Source organism: Empidonax traillii, unplaced genomic scaffold, assembly GCF_003031625.1.
Source record: "Empidonax traillii isolate 1590-97213 ecotype Southwest subspecies unplaced genomic scaffold, ASM303162v1 scaffold231:size1146757, whole genome shotgun sequence".
Classification (NCBI taxonomy): Eukaryota; Metazoa; Chordata; class Aves; order Passeriformes; family Tyrannidae; genus Empidonax; species Empidonax traillii.
The window spans coordinates 1,055,618-1,077,188 of NW_020955424.1; the positions used below are offsets into that span (position 1 = coordinate 1,055,618).

General features: G+C 39.4%; 1 protein-coding gene across 2 annotated transcripts in view; it reads left to right on the forward strand.

Annotated features, from left to right (window-relative positions):
* SLC9A7 (solute carrier family 9 member A7) overlaps positions 1–21,571 on the forward strand; it is a 68,188-nt gene that overhangs the window by 36,513 nt on the left and 10,104 nt on the right. Inside the window, exons 8-15 of one of the 2 annotated variants that reach the window (XM_027888095.1) lie at positions 2,519–2,624; positions 2,987–3,075; positions 3,190–3,303; positions 4,456–4,567; positions 5,941–6,094; positions 12,644–12,703; positions 17,522–17,585; positions 20,054–20,136. In XM_027888095.1, the coding sequence (XP_027743896.1) occupies positions 2,519–2,624; positions 2,987–3,075; positions 3,190–3,303; positions 4,456–4,567; positions 5,941–6,094; positions 12,644–12,703; positions 17,522–17,585; positions 20,054–20,136 (782 nt within the window). The remainder of the gene's footprint in view (positions 1–2,518; positions 2,625–2,986; positions 3,076–3,189; positions 3,304–4,455; positions 4,568–5,940; positions 6,095–12,643; positions 12,704–17,521; positions 17,586–20,053; positions 20,137–21,571) is intronic. The other variant, XM_027888096.1, reaches the window with a different exon arrangement.

The window sequence follows — 21,571 nt, forward strand, 5'->3', positions numbered from 1 at the left end:
CCTCCAGAAATCATGACTCTTCTTCAGGAAAAAAATTAAGGGTCTTTGCTTTCAAACTGGTCACAATAACCGTCTCTATACGTATCCCATCTGCCTAGACTTCTGAACACTGACTTGAAAGGGCTAAAATGTGATGTTTTAACCAATAATCATGACCCTGTGACTTTCATATTAAGTCTCAACTGTACCTTGTTATATATACACTGTGCACATTTGTCTAACATAATGGAACCCCTTTAAGCATGAGGGGGAAGCTGTGCTGTTGATGCTTTAATGTTGGGTCTTTCAGTTCCACTGATCTGCAATCGATGTGAGCCAGAACCATGACTCTTCATTTGGCTTTTAGGCAACCAGCCGTCCATAGTTCTAGCTGCTCAAATGCAGTTGCTGTAGTTTTTGGCTTGCTGACTGAAATGCATTTGGATCTACTTTGTAAAATCATGCTTCTGAAGCAACAACTGGTCCTTGCTGTTTCTAATGCTTGTGCTCAGGAGGTTGATGGGAGGCTGTGAGAGGGGAGGCTGTTCAGGACAAAGCCTCTGTGGTAGCATTTTGTGTGTTGTGTGGTTTGTTTGTTTGTTTTTCTGTTTTCAAAAATTTTTGGTAGGTTTTTGTTAATTTGTTTGGTATGTTTGTGGGGTTTTTTTGGGGAATGGATTGCTCAAAATTATACAACTTTATGTATTTATTTTCTTTTGGAAACATCCTTAATGTCATGCAATACTTTAGAAGCAAACTGTAAATTTGTATTTTGTGCTTCATAGCTGACCAGAACCCCTAAATTATGAATTTTGTCAACAGACTCTTATTCCCATAACTGTGAAGTATCTGTAACTGTACCTCCCTAAGTAAGGAGTTTCATGCAATCATGCATTGTCCTTTGAAAATAAACAGAACACTTCATTTCCAAATGATGTAGATAATATACAAGGACTTTTTCTGGCTTTCAGCAAATTGTCTGTGGTTACTTTTAAAACAGTTGAAGTATTGTGTCACTTTGTATCTTTTTTTTTTTAAATTGACAAATCTGCCTATTTGGAAAGAAGTAAAACAGAAGGCCGTGTCTAAGGAATAATAATTTACTTTCAAATTAACACCTCAATTTAGTCAATTGTAAGAAAGAATAAAACATTTTCTTTTCTTGCCTTTCCTCCAAAATGATGAGTGCAGGTTTTAATTCCAGATTTAATGAAATGTTTTGGTATTCTTGTTTACAATAACAGAAAGGGGAACAAACAGTTTGACTTACAAAACTGCCAGAAAAGACTGCAAATGAGAAATTCATTGTGACAAGGACCCATGCCAAACTTTAGTGGAAGAAGGTTCAACCTCTTCCTCTCCCATGGAGTGACTGTGGCTATCCAGTTTCCTTAAGCATCCATGAATACCTCTTGACCCAGGCACTGGGATTATCTGAGCGTTCTAAATGTTGCTGTGGTGGATGTTGCTGCTTCTGAAGCATGACCTTAGAAAAATAGGTCTGTTTCAGGAGAGTGTGGTGGGGGGCAGAAACCCAGACGAGTTCAAAAGTTTTAGAGGTGGTTTCTGTGGAGAGTTAAGTGCTCTTGCTGTCCTCCAATGTAGATTTCAGAGAAGATTATTCTAGTTGTCAGCACAGCTGTCTGCACCTCAGATACAGTGTGCTCTTCAGTGTTCACCTGCTGCCAGGGTAGTGCTGAGGAAAAAAAAAAATTCTATAAGTATTTGAAAAAAAAATTTGTTGTATGTGAAGAGCTAAATTTAACACTGCTGAGATCTGCTCTACTTCTTCAGTAGCTGTCTGAATTGTTAATTCAGTGTGTGTTTTGATGTTCCTCAAGTTTCACTCTCCTCTGCAAGATGAACTTTTTTCTTTCCATTAAAAGACTGAGCTGCTCTGAGCTGGCTTTTCTTCTAAAACACATCAGCACAGAGAGAGGTAATACATTTTGTAGGCAGTATTTTTGTTTTGCCTCAGAAGTACTGAAGTAGCCACGCTTGCTGGAAAAGACTTGTTAAAAATCTGAGCAGAAAAATTCCAAAAAATCTACTTCATCTTAGGGTTGCTGTAGTCAAGAACAGCCCCGTGAATTAAATTCTGAATGTATTTTATGCTTTATTCAAAGATGGCAGGGGAACTCTTTATTAGGGTTTGCAGGGGGAACCAAACATTCCCTCACCAATCCCCTGAAAAACTAAGACACACACGATCTAAAAGGAACACCAGGTATATATCCCTTCCCTGCTAGCACTTCAAAGGGAAACATGGAGTAGGATAATATTACCCTTAAGAGGGAGAGCCACACTTTATTTCATGGATATGCAGGAAAGATATGCAAAACTGATTGTTGCAAGGGGATACCTTGATTTTGAAGTTTGCCTTGATGTGTTGGAATTCATGTTTTTCAGCATCAAAAGTGTGTGTGTGTGTGTGGGGGTGCAACTAGCATTGGTTGTGAGCACATAAAAGTGTTTTCCATAAATAGTGGTTACAGAGAAGCCAAAGTATTTTTTTTGATCCCTTAACAAGTGACTTAACGTGACGAAGTTTACCAAGTTGCACTGCTTCCCCCTGCTGGAAACGGCACTCTTCTTCTTAATGTCCTGGAGCACTTTCTTGCTTGCAGAAGCTTGTGGATTTACTGGTGAGTTGAGATTCAAACACACGGAGACAGAAGTCCTGTCCATCTTAGCAACCATTCTTTGACTTTCTCATTGAAACTTTTCAATGAGAAAAATTATGTTTGTGCTTAAGGCCTTTTTTTTTTTTTTCTTTCTTTCTGTTCAATGTCTGTTGAAGGTGCAGCTCACTGTGTAACAAAGGCTTTTAAGAGCAATTGTTTAGTTTCAACACCACCTCCCTAACCTGGAATCTCACTCACTTGAAAATAATATTCATAAAATCTCAAGGTTAAGGATGATGTATAAATTTAATGGAACTTGGGAAGAGAAAATGTGATGGACCACCAGTAAACAGGCTGATTTTCACGTGTGACTCCATTCACAGGTGTGGTGGCTGTCCTCTTCTGTGGGATTACCCAGGCACATTATACATACAATAACTTGTCAGTTGAATCAAGAAGTCGCACTAAGCAGGCAAGGATGTCTTTTACCTTTTGTACAGTGTACTACTGTAGTAGTCTGTGTACTGTTGTTTTGACAGCATCTTTTTTTACTTGGCCTTTAACACGGTACTCTTTTTCTCCCTAGCTCTTCGAGGTATTGCACTTTCTGGCTGAGAACTTCATATTTTCTTACATGGGTTTAGCACTGTTTACTTTCCAGAAACACATATTCAGCCCAGTTTTCATTATTGGAGCTTTTGTATCCTTTTTCACTTTGTGTGAGGTTTCTCTATTGTCTCATGTGCCTGAAAACTTGTGATGTCTGTTGGCTTTACCAAACAGAGAATGGTGGCTGGCCTGAGTTTTTCTGATGTCTTGCAGCAACAATAATTTTGAGAACAATTTTTGGTTACGCCTTACATCGAAGCCCTAAGGCCTCTGTACCACACAGGTGTTGTTCTGTACCTGAGTAGTGTTAGAAGTCATATAATTTCACTAGGTAAATACATGCATACACTTTACTGTGTCATTTGATCACTGACAGCCAACACTGCTTGTGTTGCTTTTGTATTTCAACTTTGGAGGCCTGGAAAAGGATGCATTTTTCTCTTCACTTCCAAGGGTCCCTTGGAAAAGCAAGCAAAGTTCAAATATATAAGGAGGATTGTGGGTGAATAGACTATATTTGAACAATGTCCCAAAGGTAGAGGTCAGCCTGCTGTAGAAGCAGGGCTTTTGGCAATGGAGATAAAACCCAGTGAAAGCATATACATACCATAATCTAGGATATACTTATTTTCTCTCCTCTTTCTGTTATTTTCTCTCATCCCTATACTGCTTCTCAGAGTTTATCACATTTGTCTTTTTTTTCCTTTGACCTTTTACTTTTTTCTGAAATAGTAATACATTTTCTCATGTGTCACTTCATGTCCATTTTTCTGACCTAAAAAAATAAGGACATGAACAGAATATTTGTGTTTGGTATACTAAGCATTGATATTTTTCACCTTTGGTGTGGCCTTCCATGTTCTCTCATGTTATGCTATCCATCTTGGGTTTATTTTAAGTATTTATTACTTTCTTTCCTACCCACTTATCTTTTATTATGTTTCCCACATCTTTTTCTACCATTGCACTTAACCTCTGTTGCCTCTTTAGTGATTTTCTACCTTTGTGAAGAGGGCAGCTCTGCATTTAAAAACTTGGTTATATTAGCTAAAATATGTATTCTGTGCTATGAGTTCTGTGTTCACATAATTGGTGAAAGTCTGCTTTGGATATGTAGATATAGCAGGAACACTTGCTATCATGATGTAAACCTCTCACAAAAACAAAAGCTTCAGATTAAAGCCAGGTACCCAAGAGTGCATACCTCAGGAAAAAGAAATCCTTAACCCTCAGCTGTGAACAGATTGCAATCTTTTTGGGAAGAGCTGCACACATCTACCCCCTCTCCTTCTTGTTGAATTTGGGCAGAAGGCATAAGATCAACTGGAGCTTTCAGCACATGATGATGTTCTCAGGTAAAATGCTTAGTAATGCAAAAAAGGCTTATTTTAAACTCAAAAGAAATTGATAGTGTTACCTTCTCCTTTTATAATCTGCTTTCGTTCATCCTAAATGTAAAGCTTACTGATTGTTGCAGGATGCCATCATGTATCTTTCAACCTTTACAGAAAGCGTGTCATGTCTGGGATGAGCGACACCTTGAAATGCTTTTTGCTTGTGGCAAACAGTACCTCATGTTGGGAATAGAGCATTTTCATCTGAAGTGTACCTGAAGGGGATGGGGGAATTGGGATGTACCTCTTATAGAAGGTTATTTCCCTAGCTGAGATGAAATGCTGTGCAGAAACAGACACTTCCTGAGAAAATGGAAGTGTATTTATGGATGCCCTCTCCCACTTAGTTGGAGAAAGCAAGGTATTTGACTTGAACTTCATTATAATTTCTGTCACACGAGCAACTGTTCGAGTTTGTCATCCTGAGCAAATTATGGAGTGTGTGTCTAAACATGTTCATCCTCAAAAAGTTCCAGAGAATCCTCTGCACATAGGAGGGAGTAAAGAGGACAAAGCCAGACTGCTTCCAGTGGTGACCGGACAGAGGCAATGGGCACAAACTGGAACACACGAGATTCCCTCTGAACATCAGGAAACACCTTTTACTATGTCCAAGCATTGGCACAGGTTGCCCAGACAGGTTGTAGCATCTCCATCCATGGAGATATTCAAAAGCCATCTAGACATGGTCCTGTGCAACTTACTGCAAGTTGAGCGGGGGTTGCTTGAACAGGGAAGGTGGACCAGATGACCTCTAGAGGTTCCTTCCAGCCATAACCATTCCATGATTTCCCTACATAAGAAGTCTGTAGGTGGCCAAATGCCATGGCTTGTTCTTGCTAGTGAAGTTTCTCCTGGGATGCAGGGAAGAGGGGGAACATATAGTTTGCCTGTGAACATGTTAATAACTAGAATATTTTTCAAGTGATAAAAATTTCATACCAAGAATTCACTATTCAATTATGGATTAAACTGGGAAATTGTGCATTTTCATCTGTATTCAGGATGCTGCCTAATTTCCACAATATGCTTTGCTGTTGTCCACAACTTGTTTGTCTCTGCGTTCCTTTCCCGTTATTTTGGGAATATTTACACCTTTTCTTAGCACTTCTGGATTCTCCAAGTTACAGAAAACCAGGAGGGCAAATTAGGCTGTAAATCCTGCCCAGGCATAATTTATCAGGGAATCTGAGGAAATCAAAACCTGCTGGAGCCAAGTGCTTTCTGTCTGTCACTTTATGCTTGTGGGGCAGGGATGGAGCAAGGGAAGTTGCTGTCTTACCAGCAAGCTCAGTTGCACTTCTAAGCTCTGTTATTTCATTTTTTTCTGATAGGTCTCAGGGGAGCCATGGCATTTGCTCTGGCTATACGAGATACTGCTACCTACTCACATCAAATGATGTTCTCCACAACTCTCCTCATCGTCTTTTTCACTGTGTGGATTGTTGGTGGGGGTACAACTCCCATGCTGTCATGGCTGAACATCAGGTTGGTATGCAGCTGTGTGCTGAGGAGACTTTGCTTTTCTAGAGGCAGCTGTGCTAATTTGGCATAGTTCTACAGAACTTGTCTGATGAGTGCTAGAGGCATTTGGAACATGATATTTTAGATATATCTATAAATATCTAGGTACAGATATATATGTAGGTATTTAGAACATGATATTTTATAGAGGAAGGTGATCATGCAGGCTGGTGAAGAAAGTGTACTGATGCTGCTGGGATTCAGCCTAAAGCACTCTGACATACCAAGTAGGTATCTAGGTCCTTGTCAGCCCATGGAATAATGTTGCCTGATAAAGCAGCCCTATACTGGAAAGAAAGAATTCATCTAGTCCCATATAAACTTTTCTTTGTGTTATACTAAGACAGTTCCGTGTGTTTTGGCTCTTGGTAATGGCCTTATTATAGTTTTTAAGTTCAATGGAGTCTTTAGTGGGTGGTGCTAAACTGAATGTGCTTTAAATATCATCCAAACAAACCTGATGTTATCTAAGCAACTGCTAGTCTTCTGGAGTGTTTCCTCCTGTTCTGAGGAGATCTGTGAAAATGGTAAGTTGCATGATTATGGAGGTTTGACCATAAATCATGGCTATTACTTAGTACTTTTGGGCTGCAAGTACTTTCATGTTTGAGAACACTTATCGACAGAAGTGCTAGAGAATCATGAATCAATCATTGCTAAAGATGACATACATCGTAATTCTGAAATTTTTGGCAGTTGGGGAGGCACAGACAAATAGAGTGGAATTAAAATAATACAGGTTGTATAAACCCTGAAGTGCATTTTTTAATATGCAACTATTTGTGTTCTTTGGCACTTGAAAGCTTTGTTTTTCTTGCTTTCTAATTTTGCTGACCAGGAAAAAACATCCTACGTTAAACCAGTTTCAATCTTTAGAAGAACTGATCATTCTTAGGGACTTAGGTTCTGCTTTTGGAAAACTTAAGTGAACTGCTTGTGGCAGGTACTTTAAAAAAAAGGGATAGGAATCCCAGAAAGGCTTGTGAGTGAGCTGTTCTCATAGAAAGCAGTATGATTCTAGCTGGACACAGACATTTCAGCAATGATTTGCATTATCAGCTCTGACTGACAGCAAACATTGGGAAATCGGGGTGGTTTTGTGTTGGTTTTTTTTTTTTTTGTTTTGTTTTGTTTTGTTTTGTTTTTTGTTGGTACCAAATGAATCCATTTCTGTCCTTTAAAAATATCTTTAAATGTGAGTTCCAAATGCTTGGCTAGCACACCAGAAAGAAGCAACACTTCATGTAGTCAGACTCTCTAGAGGTCACCCAGTGTCAGCTCGGTTGTATCATTAATGATTGTGAGATACCTCATCCTCATGATACTTCTGAGCCCACGAGAGAGCTGTACAATGACTTTTTAAAAAGGTACCTGGACTAGTTGCCATGTGCAGCCTTCCATTTGGCACCTCTGACAACAGGAGGTGTCTGTCTGATGATGGTATATAAGAAGCAACTGTACTGATGTGGAAGCAGGGGAGGTGCAGTGTCTGTGTATCTGTCAGTGTGCGTGGACTCTCCAGGGCGTGGGGTATAAGGAGTAGGAGATGAGTTCTGGCCAGCAGTACACAGGTAGAAGTGCTGCTTGTGGTCTGCTTACAGTGCATGAGCAAAGTCTGCCAGGATCACCCTGCAGCCTCTGCAGTGGCTAATGTGAGGATATTCCTTGTCTGATCACCAATTAAGCTGATTCCAAAGCATTTTCCTAAACATAGATGCAACCAGGTAAACAAAGCTTACTCTAACAGCCCTCATCATAAGTGCTGCTGACAGCCTGAGCTGCCAAAAGGCAGTTTGCCAAACCATAGATTTGAGTGATTGTATTTAGGTTTGGGGTTTGGTGGGAGTGGGGTTTTTTAGGGGGCTTTTTTTTTGAGATTTACCCACCCTTGCTGATAAGCAGTAACTTCAATTGTCATTTGTCTGTAATATTTGACAGAAAAAAATTATTCTTCTCTTAATGGGGAAGTTAATAACAAGGGAGGTCTATGCAGAAAGCATTTTAGAGAACTGCACAGATCTGCCTACAGCTGGCTCGATAGGCACTGCCCTACCAGTGCACTTTCAGGGACCTTGTAAATCAGCTTTGTGCCAGGAGGTGGCGGCCGTGTACAGCTGATTGAGCATTAGAAACTCTGCTGGTGAAGTACCCTCTGTGCTAGAGCCCTTTCTGTCGGAAAACAAGAAGTCCTGTCTGACACTGCCAATTTAAAAGAGGGACAAATTAGTTTCCAGATGAATTTTAGAATTATGCCACTTTTCTCTTTTCCATCCCTTCATAACCAGTGGAAAAGGTAGACAGGAGGAGATGAAGATAAGATGCTGTGCCAGTGCTTCACTCAGAAGCACAGTGTGTAGTGCTAGTGCAGTCCTGAGGCTGCACAGGAGGTAACTTGTCCCTGGGATGCTTTCTGGGCCTTGGCACTTGCCCATTAGGTTAGATTGCCAGAGGATGGAAATAAGTAGTAATGACATACAGAATTATTTAGCAGAAAAGAGATTAAAAGATAAAAAGTGGTTTGCTTCTTAGAAAAAGTAAAGGGATGTAGGAACCCAATACCATTTTTATGTTGAACTTCAATGTCAGGATTTGTGTGGACTCCTAAAAGTCCAATTCTGGCGTGAAGTTCATACCAGTTTTATACTGGTTGACTTTGGCCTTTATGGAAGGAAGAATGGAGAGCCATTACAAAGTCCTCATGAAGTAGTTGGCCTGGCTACAGTGTAGATGTGAATAGAGGACAAGGACCTGCTTTAATGAAAAGTCACCCAAGCTGACTGAGCCTTTAGTCTGGTTTATCTTGCCTGGCCACAGCATGACAGAGTGACATTACTGTCATGCTGTGGACACTTGTCTTCTCATCAGGGGGTTTTCTGGGTGGCCCCCTTTAAGAGTTCCTGTGGACTGGGATGGGCTGAGCTCCTTCCCTGGGAAAGGCAGGCACATATCTCTTGTACTGAGCAAGTCAGAGGAGCTGAGACAGACATCAGCACCAAAGGGTCTTATTTATGGTTGTGCCTGCTTGACTTAAGTAAATTATATCAGAGAGCTGACTCCAGCCAAGACTTTCAACCTGGCTTGATATCACCATGTTCATGGGGAAGCAGCTGCATGCACGCAAGGGGCAACGCCTACACAAGGATCCAGAATAGCTTTGCTGTGGTTTAGAGGCAGAGGCACATGTTTCTGACCACACTACCAGTTGCGTAGCTAATGGAATGTGTGCTCAGTTCTTTACTTGCTGTTTTGTCCCTTCTTGCCCATGATATGCAGTATTAAAAGTGGGTAAAGGGTAGAGAGGCTAACACGAAAATCAAATTTTGTAATTTTGTAAGTAAAAAGCAGCATAAGGAGGAAACAGGCAAAAATATCCTCTGCCTCCTCTTGCTGTTCTGAATGTCTCGAGCATTTGGACAAGCAGGTATCTTTCCATATAGGATATGTAACCAGTGTACCCAGGGCCCACTGATCAGGCTTTAATGTACAGCTGAGCAAAGGACCTATGGTTTGTAGCAGAGACTAAACTTCAGTTTCCTGCTTAACTGGTTGGAAATTTGAGATCATGACAGCAAAATCTTGGTAAAAAAAATAATGGAATCTTCAGATGCTTTTGATTTCTGCCACTTGATGCTGAGCAAATTAAAAATTAACACCAGAAACTGGAGTTAAAGTCATAATGTCATGTGTTTGAATTTGTTGGCTCTCTATCAGTGAGATGTACCCAAGTGTTTGGGTGGTAAACAATTATATTTTCCTAGTAGTAGATGTTTTTTTTCTTAGAAACTAAAGCATGATTTGGATATTAAAAATATAGTCTCATCCTTTGAGACTTAAAGGCAGAAACAATTTCCTGACTGAAGCTTTAACAGTTTCAGCAAACTTAAAGCCCTGTAAACCAAAACCACTGGCAAAATCCCTCTTTTCTAAAAAAATAGCTGACTTCTCGTTTCACTTATCTGTTAGGGGGAAAAAGGGAACTCCTAGCATTTGTATTGCAAAACAATGTGGTTTCCATTTTTCATTAAAGGTTAATTACTGGGTTTCTTCATGTTGAATGATGCAACACATAGATTAATGCCTTCTTCTCCATAATCTGCTGAAAGTGAGGAAGCTAGTGCTTATTTTAATTAAATAATTTCAATTGTACTTAGCAATCTTTTTTTCTGAATCTCAAATATACTCTTTTTCTGAATCTCAAAAATACCTTACAATTTAAAATATTTTAGGTATCTTTTTACCATAAAAGCCAAAGTTTGTATAGACAATGTCAACTTAGATATTTACTGCCTTATGTCTGACTTTGCATGTCCAATATTTTGAAGAGCTTTCTATTTAAAGCTCTTAAATTTAAATTTATTTCTATTTTCTAATTCTTTTTCTTTAAAAGAGCAAACTGAAAAAGAAATCTGGAAACACTAACTCTCACACAGTTACTATGTGAACTACCTAATTATCTGGGCTAGTGGTAAAACTGTCAGCTTGGTGGAAGTCTTAGGTTATACTCTATTTTACCCAGGGTGGTCCAAACATAAAATGTGTATCCCTTAAATACCACGCCTCAGTGTGCTTCCATGGCAGGAGGCAAGTGTTGATGCTGTGATCCAGCCTCATGCTACATTCCAGACTGGTGTGGGGGATGTCTGATAGGAGGTTACATCCTCCTGTTTTGCAGCCCATTTCTATTATTCTATAACTTAGATCCTTCAGTGCCTTCTAGCCACTCTCTGCTGCCTTGAAAGGTAGGTTCACAGGCACAGGTGTTGTCCTCTGTTGTGAGCTTTTTCCTTGCTCATCTCATATTCTGGACTGTTTTTCCACTCTTCCTGCTTCTTTCCCAATCTTTAATTTTTCATCAGCAATCTTAAATCTCCTTTAATGGCAGTGCAGTGCAGCTTCCAAACCTCCAGCCTCACCCCTCTGGGCCTTTTCCTCTGGAAGTCTGGAACTAAGCATGGGAGGCCTTTCCTCATCTTTATTCATGTGGTCTGAAACATAGCAATTCACACCAGAGGAAAAAATTGTGGGGAAGGGCCAAATGCTGTAGGAGTTGGGTTGAGATACACGGGGATCATATGAGTTTAACTGTGAACCTCTGGCAAGCCTCAGACAGAAGTTTTAGGAGTCATTATCTTGGTTAAATCAAGAAATACCCAGAGAAGCTTGCAGGAATCATTATCTTGGTTAGGTGAAGTAAACAGACACCCAAAGGCATCCTAAAAACAACCTGAAAAAAACTTTTCTTAATTCCAGGGTTTTTTTAGTGATTAGGGGTTTCTGTTTTGTTTTGTTTTTAATGTGATGGTGCGAGTTCTCTTCTTCCTCAGTCACCTTCTGAAAAACAGCTGAATTCTTTGAAAACAGCTAAAATTTTCCGAAAATGCTGCACTTATTATAGACATCTGGGAAAACTTTAGTATACTAACTTGGCAAAGATACAGCAAAGAGAAAGAAATCATAGAAGGGAAGTTATTGAGCAGTTCTTAATTTTAGTTTTTGCTGTGCGTACGGAGCCATCTCAGAGTTGGCCTTTTGGAGCAGAGTGCTCTGACCTGGAGTGTATGTTGGTATGAGAGAAGAGCTATTGAACTTGGAATCCAAAACAAATCTATCGAAAGTCTGGTATTTGCCAGGGCATTCAAGGATTACATGAGTACCTGCTCATCGTATCACAAGCTATGGCCTTAAATATTTGGTTTGTCAAGATGTCAATCTGCAATCAGGGTGTGCTTTTTGTAAAGCGAGGCCTCTGTGGATTTCTGATCATACGGGCTTTTATTTCACATAAGCCAAGTTCATGATGCATGCCTTCATGGAAAAACGGGAGGAGACGGGGCAAGGAGGAAAAGCCCCACAAGCTGATGAGGAATTTGTGCGGAAATTACTAGAAGCCAAACATGCTTTCATTTATACCTAAAATCACACACACACACAACAGAGAAAGGCAAAGCAAGGAGTAAAAACACTCTGCTATGACTAGAGATTGATTATGTTAAAAATTGTCAGTTAAGTTTTAGTTAAACCAACAGAGTGCTTTAGAGCTTATTATCAGTTGGTTTGAACTGCTCTGAGACTAGGCAATATTGGTGACTCCTCTCAAAAATGCATAGCTTCCGGTACTTTTCCTGATTACCCTTTCTCTTTCAGACCATGTGCAGGTCTGAAGTGGTAGGAACTGTCTTAGACTGGATCTGTCTCTGTGCAGCAGCTCAGCTGAGGCTATTGAATCTGGTTTTCTGGGGGAAGTAGTCTGTCATTAATGCAGATGTTTTGCCATCCAGAATCTGAACCAATGAAGAATATTACTGGATACGTCAATCATAAATTGCTGCTGTTAATTTTTGTTTTGTCACGTTGTTATTGCTCTACCATTGTTGTTCATGTATGTTTTGTCTTATTTGTTTGGGTAGAGATTTTTTTGTTGTTGTTGGTTTGCTTTGTTTTGCTAAAGAGCTCTGTAAAGCACACATCTCATGAGCATTTTGTTACTCACGTTGCATTCTTGTACTGTACCAGAGTTGGTGACCATGTTCCATCGGTGGAAGAGATGAGTGAAAGCCGCTGGCTGTATTTCAGGTGACACCGTGCTTTCCTTGATACCAAATTAACCTGGTGCTTGGCTTTCTTCATCTTTGTAACACTAAATGTGTACTCTTTTACTCTACTGTGGCATGCTGCTGCTGCTTCTTTTCTGCAGAGGGCTGTAGGTGTTCCTCAGTTATGACTCTGTTCTCTTACTCTGGGCTGCGAGTGTGGATCACACATTGTCTTCAGTTTAAAAAAATGAAACCACAAAACACCACATACTTGAATTCTGTGTATGGGTATTTAATGAAGCAAAATTGGCATCTCTGGCCTTGGATGGCTTGAAAGCTGAGAAATCATGGATGTGATCCTATGGTCCCTAATCACACAGGTATTCTTAAGCATTCCATGGGGTTATTTCATATAGCTCTTCAGGCTGGAAAGGACTTCATAGATGATTTAGCCCAGCCCATTTGGAGATATATTTTAAAAACTGAAGGTTTTCACATTGCTTTATAGGAAGATACTAGTAAGAGTGGAGATATCAACCAAAGAAGACTAGGATTCTGGTTTTTTTTGTTTTGTTTTGTTTTTTTTAACTGGTTAAAGAGATAAAGTTAGATAAATCTCTAACTGACATATATAGGATGACAATTTGTATGTATATGTATGCGTATACATATAGAGAGAATATTTATGTAAAGAAAGCTCCTTGGGATGGGGTAATGGTAAGCTTTTCATGTATCTTGCCACCCTTGAAGGTTCCCAGCAAACTGCCAAATTTGCCAGAGCTGCAGTATGTTAGCTTGTATCGAGAATCTGAGAAGGAATTTCTATTACGGTCATTCTTGGCTGTTGCCACAGTAATTACATATGGTAGAATGCAATAGAGCCTGGTGTTTTGGTAACTTGTCATCTGTGTGTTGCAGGGTCTCTCAAGGGTTTCTGAAGTATCAAAAAAATGGTCCTACCCATTAAAAAATGATGTAATAGAGAACTTTAGGTAGTTTTATTTGTTGTTTTTTTTTCTTTGTGGTTTTGTTTGTTTGTTTGTTTTTACTATTCATTTCCATCCATTTAGTTTCCATTTTGTGTGTCAACCATTTTCTTACAATTGTACATAGGCTTAGCATTTGAGGGATCAAATCCAAGCAAATGCTTCCCTAATGTGTGATGCTGGAGTAGTAGCTGCAGAATAAGGACCAAGAAGGTTGAGTCAGCTGGGGGCAGAAATGTGGTGCTTTAGTATTGGTCATTAGGAGCTCTCATTAGGAGAGCTCAAGATTAGTCTCTTTGCTGTTACAGAGCTCTTAAAGCATGAAAAGCCTTTTGTGCCTTAAAAAATATTTCCATTAGGGAGGAGTGAAGAAACAGACTAAAAGAGGATTAGTTTTTGCTGTAGCATACTCATGCCTACAGGTTCCAGTGCATTTCCCAAGACAGAAATAGAGGTGTCTGAATTTAATGTACAGTAACTATCTGTACTGAAATAATAAGGTATCTACCCAAGTGATTCCAATGGGGGAAATAGATGATTTTTTCACCTGAGATATATATGCATCGTTACAATTAAAAGACTGCTTATATTCTTCATGTGAAATCTTTTTAAGAGTTCCTTATTTGAATTGCTACTTTACACCCTTAGGGAACCCACACACGACTGCTGCAAAGGGCTTTCAGAAAAGGTGGAGGGTGGGGAAATGAAGGTGCTAGCTGGCACCTGCACTACCTTGGCCTTGGCAGTTCCACAGCTGACATGCCCTTCAGTCCCCATCACACAGATTGTGCCTCTTCAACAAAATAGTGTTTTCAACCAGCACTTCCTCATCTGCCTTTCTCCTATGGAGTTTGAGCAAAACACAGTGGCCATTGGCAAGGCTACCCTCTCTGTGCCCCTGATCTCTGGGAGATCTGTGTAAATCCATCCATTAATGGTTTTTCTTAATTTGTAAAACTGGTTAAATAAATGAGAACTGATATTAGCCTTTACAGCACATTTAAATCACAGGAAGTTTTTTAAATGTGCCTTAGGATGTGAGATGGATTTTTAATTTTAGCCACCAGAAACAAATCAATGTTGAAGATATATTTGCATCAGCTTTACACTCATACTTTTAATTATGGAAGTAGTTAAGTAAGGATGAAGTAACTAAATGTTTTCTATGCTTCTCTTCACTGTAAAGGAGGTTGGGAGAGACTGAACATGGTTTTGGTATTGTTTTGCTTCAGATGATAAAGATGAGATCTTAGAAATCAGGGGACAGGGTCTGCAAAAAATGTGGTGTCAGTGTGTATATACCTTGAAACTTAAACAGGCTGACTTTACTGTTTTAAAAACAAAGCTGCCTGCACAATTCATGCTAGAGAAGAGGATAAGAGACTGTGCATACAAAAATAGTTATGAGAATTCAAAATGGAAATGTATTTTGTTAGTCTGTGAACTGAGGAACACACTTTAAAAGTGAAATTTAAAAAAAAAAAAAGGTGATTTATGGGAAAGAATTATTTAGAAATACTAAAAATATAAATTCACCTGAAAAATAAGTTTGACAAAGTTTTTAAATTACAAGTTTATATGTACTACTTCAATATTGAAAGAAACATCTGTAGTTTTTTTCTAAAACCTAAACATTTTAATATAGAAAAACCTAAACATTTTAATATGGAAAAACTCTCTTTTCCTCTTCAGCACAGCAGTGAACCCAAACACCTGGCCTGTGACGTACTATGACTTTTCACTAAATATATGTTTGTCCTGCTTTGGTCCTTCATTAAGCCCCCTTTCCCTGCCTAAGGTCAGTTAAAATCCTCGAAACAAATGCGCAACCTTGTAAGTCAGGTAAAAGCTGAGACACACTGAATTACTTGGTTTTCTTATGTACTGTGAAGTGAATGGGTAGCCCAGGGGGTAAAAACTATTTAGAGAATGCAAGCTATGTTCATCTTTTGGAACAAGCTTCTTGAACTCACTATTCTCATGAGTCAGGTTGCTGTGCATAGCGGATTAAACCTTCCCCAATGTGCAGTTGGAGTTAAGACAGTCACAATTATTTTTCTTTTATTTTCATGTGTAATCTCATATACATATATATTGCCATATCAGGATGATTTCCTGATGTTGCTAGTCATCTTTCTGCATGAGGCTTTATTGGGTAACTAGTTTGGCTGCAGAAAACCCTTCTTATGTAGTGACAGCCTAAGCAATAACACCTCAGCCCTTGTAACCTCTCAGAGCTCTTGTGTGTGGTGTTTTATTTCAGCATGTGTTACAATCCAGTACTCAATGTGTCTATCCAGTATTCCCTTAAACTGATGAAGCTTTTCGGTTCTGGGGCTGGTCAGTGCCAATGGATTCCCAGGCTAAATGTGCCTGAAGTTCAAAATGACTCTATATGTGGAAAAAGGAAGTGATGAGGAAAGACAAGAGACACAGAAAAAAACCAAAACAAAACACCAAGCAGAGGACTGGGTCAGCACTGGTTTTATATGAGACCTATTGCAAGGTGGCCTTCTGGATTTTCCCTTTTACATTAAGTTGTGTGACATCTTCAACTGGCTGTGAGTCCACTGGCTGTGCATCCACAAGGATGACTTAAAACTTTAGTTCAATGTCTACTTTTCTTCTTCTATTGTTCCATTAGAAAATGCTGCCCTGCAAGCTATTTGAAGGGTGCTCTCTGTTTGATCCATCCTTATGCAAAGCATTGTGTCCCCGAGACACACAAATGGTATGGTCATGCCATCAAGGTTCTGTTGGTTTCTGGTGATCCTCAGGGCTGTTGCATAAACACTGTGGCTATAAACAGTTTACAAAAAGTCTAAGTACCAAGGAAATTGCACTAAACTGGCTCAGTCCATTCTAAAAGAGGAGATATGAAGTTAACAAAAACTTTTTGTCTGAAAAGGCTATTTCATGAGTTTTCCCACGCTTGCTATGCAATGACTGAAACACAACATGTTTGAGACTGACAATCTTATCTAACATTTGAGGTTGGAGGTTTAGGTTCTCTCAGAGATGACAGAGATTAAGTCATGAATAGGATTTAAAACTAGACAAGTCCAATCTTAACAAATAGCTACCCCCAAAACAGACCAGAAAAACCTGAACATAATTGCAAGGATAAATACCCATCTTGGATAGGAGCCCTATGTGAAAGCAGGGTTCACTAATGAGATGCTTGCTAACTATGTAAAAGTGAGTAGACAGCTTCTTCTTCATGTATTATTCTGTCATCACACACCCTCTCATTGCACAAACAGTGCCTCAGGTGGGAGGCTGGACTACAGGCCACTCGTTAATCCACTGTGGCTGCTTTTTGTTAGGTGAATGAATCTTACAAAGTTTTTTTGATAGTATTAAATAATAATTTTATAGTATTTTTGGTGCTTCCCACAGGGTATTAAAACTTTTTAAAAAGTCATATATTTTAGCCATTCTCAAGCTTATCTGGCAGTTATTTGCTGTGTCAAATATTTAGGTTGGGCTTTATCCTTAGTTTCTGGTTTCTTCCTGCTGGACATGAGGGATGTCCTCCACTGAAGATGATGTCACATACCTTTTAAGCCAAAAATAGAGTTTTCCCTTGTCCTAAAAGAATTGGCAACAAAGGTAAGCAGTTAAAATTGATGCCAAGATGGAGTTAAAGCTGTTGTCTATAGGCAGGTGCTTCTTGAGTAAAAAAGTTTCTTGTTTATAGCTATGTAACTACAGGGGAATAATGGACAACTCTTCCTCAAACTATTCTTATAACCTCTCTGAATGCAGCTTTGCTGGGTGCTTAAAGTGCTTTTAAAATGCATTCTGCCCAACTTACAGCATTTGCAACTCTTAGTAACACCTCTTGCTTTGTTTTCCTAATGTTTCTGTAGGGTTGGGGTTGACCCAGATCAGGATCCTCCACCTACTAATGACAGCTTTCAAGTCTTACAAGGAGTAAGTAATTACATAACTTCTCTATTAGGCTGATCTAATTTTATAACTGAGATGATAGAGAACTGCATAAGTTGAATGCATAGATAAAACCTTTCTCTTCTAGCTGGCAAGTCAGTAACAGATTTCGCTGTATAATATTCAAGTAGTGCCCACTGAACAACATTGTGGTATTGGGTGTAAGGCTGTCATGTTCAAATTTTTGTGTATATGTATATATATATGTCTACAAGCCTTCCCAAATCTACTAATATACTCTGTTTAACAATGTGCTTTCCTACTGCTTCCCCCGCCTACCCAACATACTTGCTTTTTAGCATGCTACTGCATAAATAGTTCTTCCCAGTTCTGACACAGAGGCTCCTGTTCAATAACTGATGCCAATTTTTGGCCCTTGGACTTGCTTAGAATCAAAGATTTGCTAATCCAATCTCAGCTCTTGTATGCTGTAGCACAAGCCAGCTGGCTCCTGCCTGTACTACCTTCCACCTGTATGAAGCAGAAGGAGCACTGGAAAACTGCCATCTATATTCAGCAAATTGTTGCTGTGAATCTTTACAGAGGCCTTCCATGCATCAACAACAATCCAAGAGTTGACATATTTCCCTGAAATATGCTGTTGACAAACAAGATCATTGGAAGAATGTTGTTCAAAGCAGACATTTTAGTTTTGCTCATTTGTAAACTCAGTGAATTTGCAGGAGTGAAGGGTCTGAAAAAACCCAGAACTCAACATTTCCCAAGGCTTAACTAGGAGTTTCCTCTGTCTAGTCCCTAGTTTGCATTTTCCCAGAGTTCTGTTTGACACTGATTGTTCAATAGCACAGCTGGTTGCTTATGTAGGAGCCTTCTAGAGGAAGCTGCGTGGCAGATGACTTTGGATGCAGAGGATGTTTAGGAAGCAAGTATGTGAACTCTGCTTTGTAAACCTCAAGTTCCATGATACTGATGTTCAGGCTGGTAACAGGTATGCACACTTATTTGGAATTAGCTTTCTTCTTAGTGATTTCTCCTGCCTTGCTTTTCTTTCTTCACATACTGTAAAGGTAAGAGGTACTGCTCAAAAAGATCTCTTTCCCTGCAGAAACTGCATTAGGCATGCCTGTGTTCTTTGTAGAAGCCTGTGTCTAGCACAAAAAATAAATTCTGAAATGGTGGAGTTAGCTACCAGAAAGGGTGAATTTTGGTTTATGTCTATTTGCAAGCAACCAGAAGTCCGTGCCTCAAGACACCTTTTACAATGAAGGCCACAAGTATTGCATAAAACCGAGGTTAGGAAGTGGTATCATGGTAAGATGGCCTTAGCCAGTTCAGACTGAGTTTGTCAGTAATTGAGGAATAGCTTTAACAGGAAACAGAGCATGGGTTTTCTGTTCTCATTCAGTGTCTGTTGTGGAAATATCTTGTTTGCTTTTTTCCCATGTAGACATAAAGAACTTACCCATTTTTTCCCTTTTTAACTGTGCATTGCATTCCTAATGGAGTCTCTTAGTCAGTTCCCTTTGGATTCCTCTGTATTTCACTAAGCCAAGATTAGCAGCATGTCACAGTTAAAGAAAATATATCATTTGGGGAGGGGAGGGAGTGAATGTATACTAAGCTTTAACTCCTCATGGATCATGGATTTTTTTACAGGGCAGTCCTGTCTTGTTCTTTTTCACTAGTTTGGAAGGTGATTCATACAAAGCATCCATCTGTTTTCCTGTGTTTAGCTCTGGCCTCTAGCCAAAAAAAACCCCAAACAGCCAACAAAACAAAACCAACAAGCAAAACAGCCAAAAAACCCCCAAACAGTAAAAAAAGTAAAAAACAAATGCAGCTGCAGACCAGCTGGTGTGATGACTTGCAGCAGAGCTAGTTATTATATTTAAAACTATTAGCCCTTCCAAGCTTGATCTAGCATTTCTGAGATTGGCATGGCTTCCATCAAATGTGATTTTTATCTGCATTTAATTTTAAGCATGTTTATTTTGAATGTGATATATTTCATCAGGTTTCTGAGAGTTGATCAGGTATGGTAATTTAGTTTCCTTTGAAGCAACAGGCTTAAGGAAAGAGAAAACCTAGAGTTAGACCTAGACCTAAAGCTAAGGGAACCAACCAAGCAATAAATAGGAATCAGTTTGGAATATCAATGAGGTTTATTTTTCAGTTTTGGAGTTATTTCTATATCCATTACTGCACTAACAGTGCAGGTGTTGCACTAACAATGCAGAGGTTTTAGGCTCTGGCAAACTTGGTGGGAGAGGGCTTGTTGAGGTAACTTGAGTGCAATGCAAACAGCCTGCTTCTCTGCAGTCATTTCTGGTCTTTCTAGGGAAACTAACTGTCTCAATATAAGCAAGACTCTGAATAGCATTCTTCTGCATTCCAAGTATTGAAGTAATTTGTTTTTTTGGACAGGAAACGTTGGAATGTAACATTTGGAGTTTTTTCTGTCTGTAGTAATTGAACATGTTTTTATCTTTTAGGATGGCCCGGATTCTGCAAGAAGGAACAGGACAAAGCAGGAAAGTGCTTGGCTCTTCAGGCTATGGTATAGCTTTGACCATAAGTATCCTTCTGAAAACACAGCTTAGCTTCAAGGCATGAAATGTTCACCTTTTTCCTTATGTAGCCTTAAGCACTTGATCTTTCTGTTTGACTCTCTCAAGTATTTGACAGGTTCAAGACATAGAATCGAAGACTGAACTCACCGGCTCAGCAGACAGACCTTTCCTTTCTCTAATGTATGTATGTATGTGACACTTGCTGGAGGACAGAAACCAGTCAGTTCTAGGAGCTGAAGTGCCTTCCCTAATCAATAAGACAGCCAATTAACTATTTCAGGTCCTCTGATTTGTTCTATTAATCTGTTCTCATCTTCACTGATGCTCAGAGCACAAACTAGTTTTTCAGTTCATGTACATGTCTAAGCCTCAATCATTGCTCTGCAGAGCCATCTGCTTTTGTGATGAAGTCCCAAATCTGTGTTTGATTTCTAAAGAGGACATTCTACATGAGATACAGCTTATCTCCTTAAGTATATCCAGAACTTACTATAGGTGTTAAAGCAGAGTGTCCCTGTGCATATATGGTACTGTAGAACCTTTCTGAAGCTATTATTGTACTATTTAGATAGCCTTGTTTAGGCTTCTGAGCAATTTTTGTGCAGCTGCCCTGTCTTTCATATTTGTATGTTTTTTTCAATCTTCTTAACTGATTCTTAATCAATATGTCATACATGTGTTCCTCCTTAACAGCTTACATTCACTTACTGGAAAATGGCAGAGATGATCTTGTGGCCATGACAAGTCACTTATACCCAGAAACACAAAGAAATTTCAATTCTTGATTCCTAGTAATTTCTTGGGCAGTTAAATATACAAAATTACCTGTGACAGGGCCCTAATCTGAGGAGTGACTGCTGGCCTGGTTGAAACATAGTAGTTTCCTTCCATGCCTTGTGCATGAAGCTTTCCCATCCAGGCAAGCCCAGGTAGTGTGTTGAGATCCTAACAGCACTTTCCTCTTCGAGATAAAATCTCATTGTGAGCAAGGCTTTCAGATGCAGTAGTATTGGGCCAATGCCCAGAAGGAAGTGTACTGCTAGTTTAAATATTCATAAATGCCAAGTAACTTCAAGTTAACCCTTTGCGTTGTAGTGGCTAGTGTAAAAGTGCAACAAGGCCAATTTTTGTTATTTAAAAGAAAAAAACCAAACACTCAAACTATAACACTTTACTGGTAAGAGCATGGAAGGATCTGGCTGTGGCTGACTGCTTCTTTTTTGTCTTTAAGGAAGCAGAGCTATCCTCTTCCCCTGAATTTACAAAAGGGGATGTGCCTGATGAGAGGAGTAGTTGGCACTGCTGACTTCCCTCAGCTGACACTAGCACAAGTGAAGTCCCCAGCAGTTGCAGCAAGGGCAGGGGGAGTGCCTGGAGAAAAATATGGTCTAACTACCTGTTTCACAGAAACTTAAAGAATGCTGATAATGCTTTTGCTTT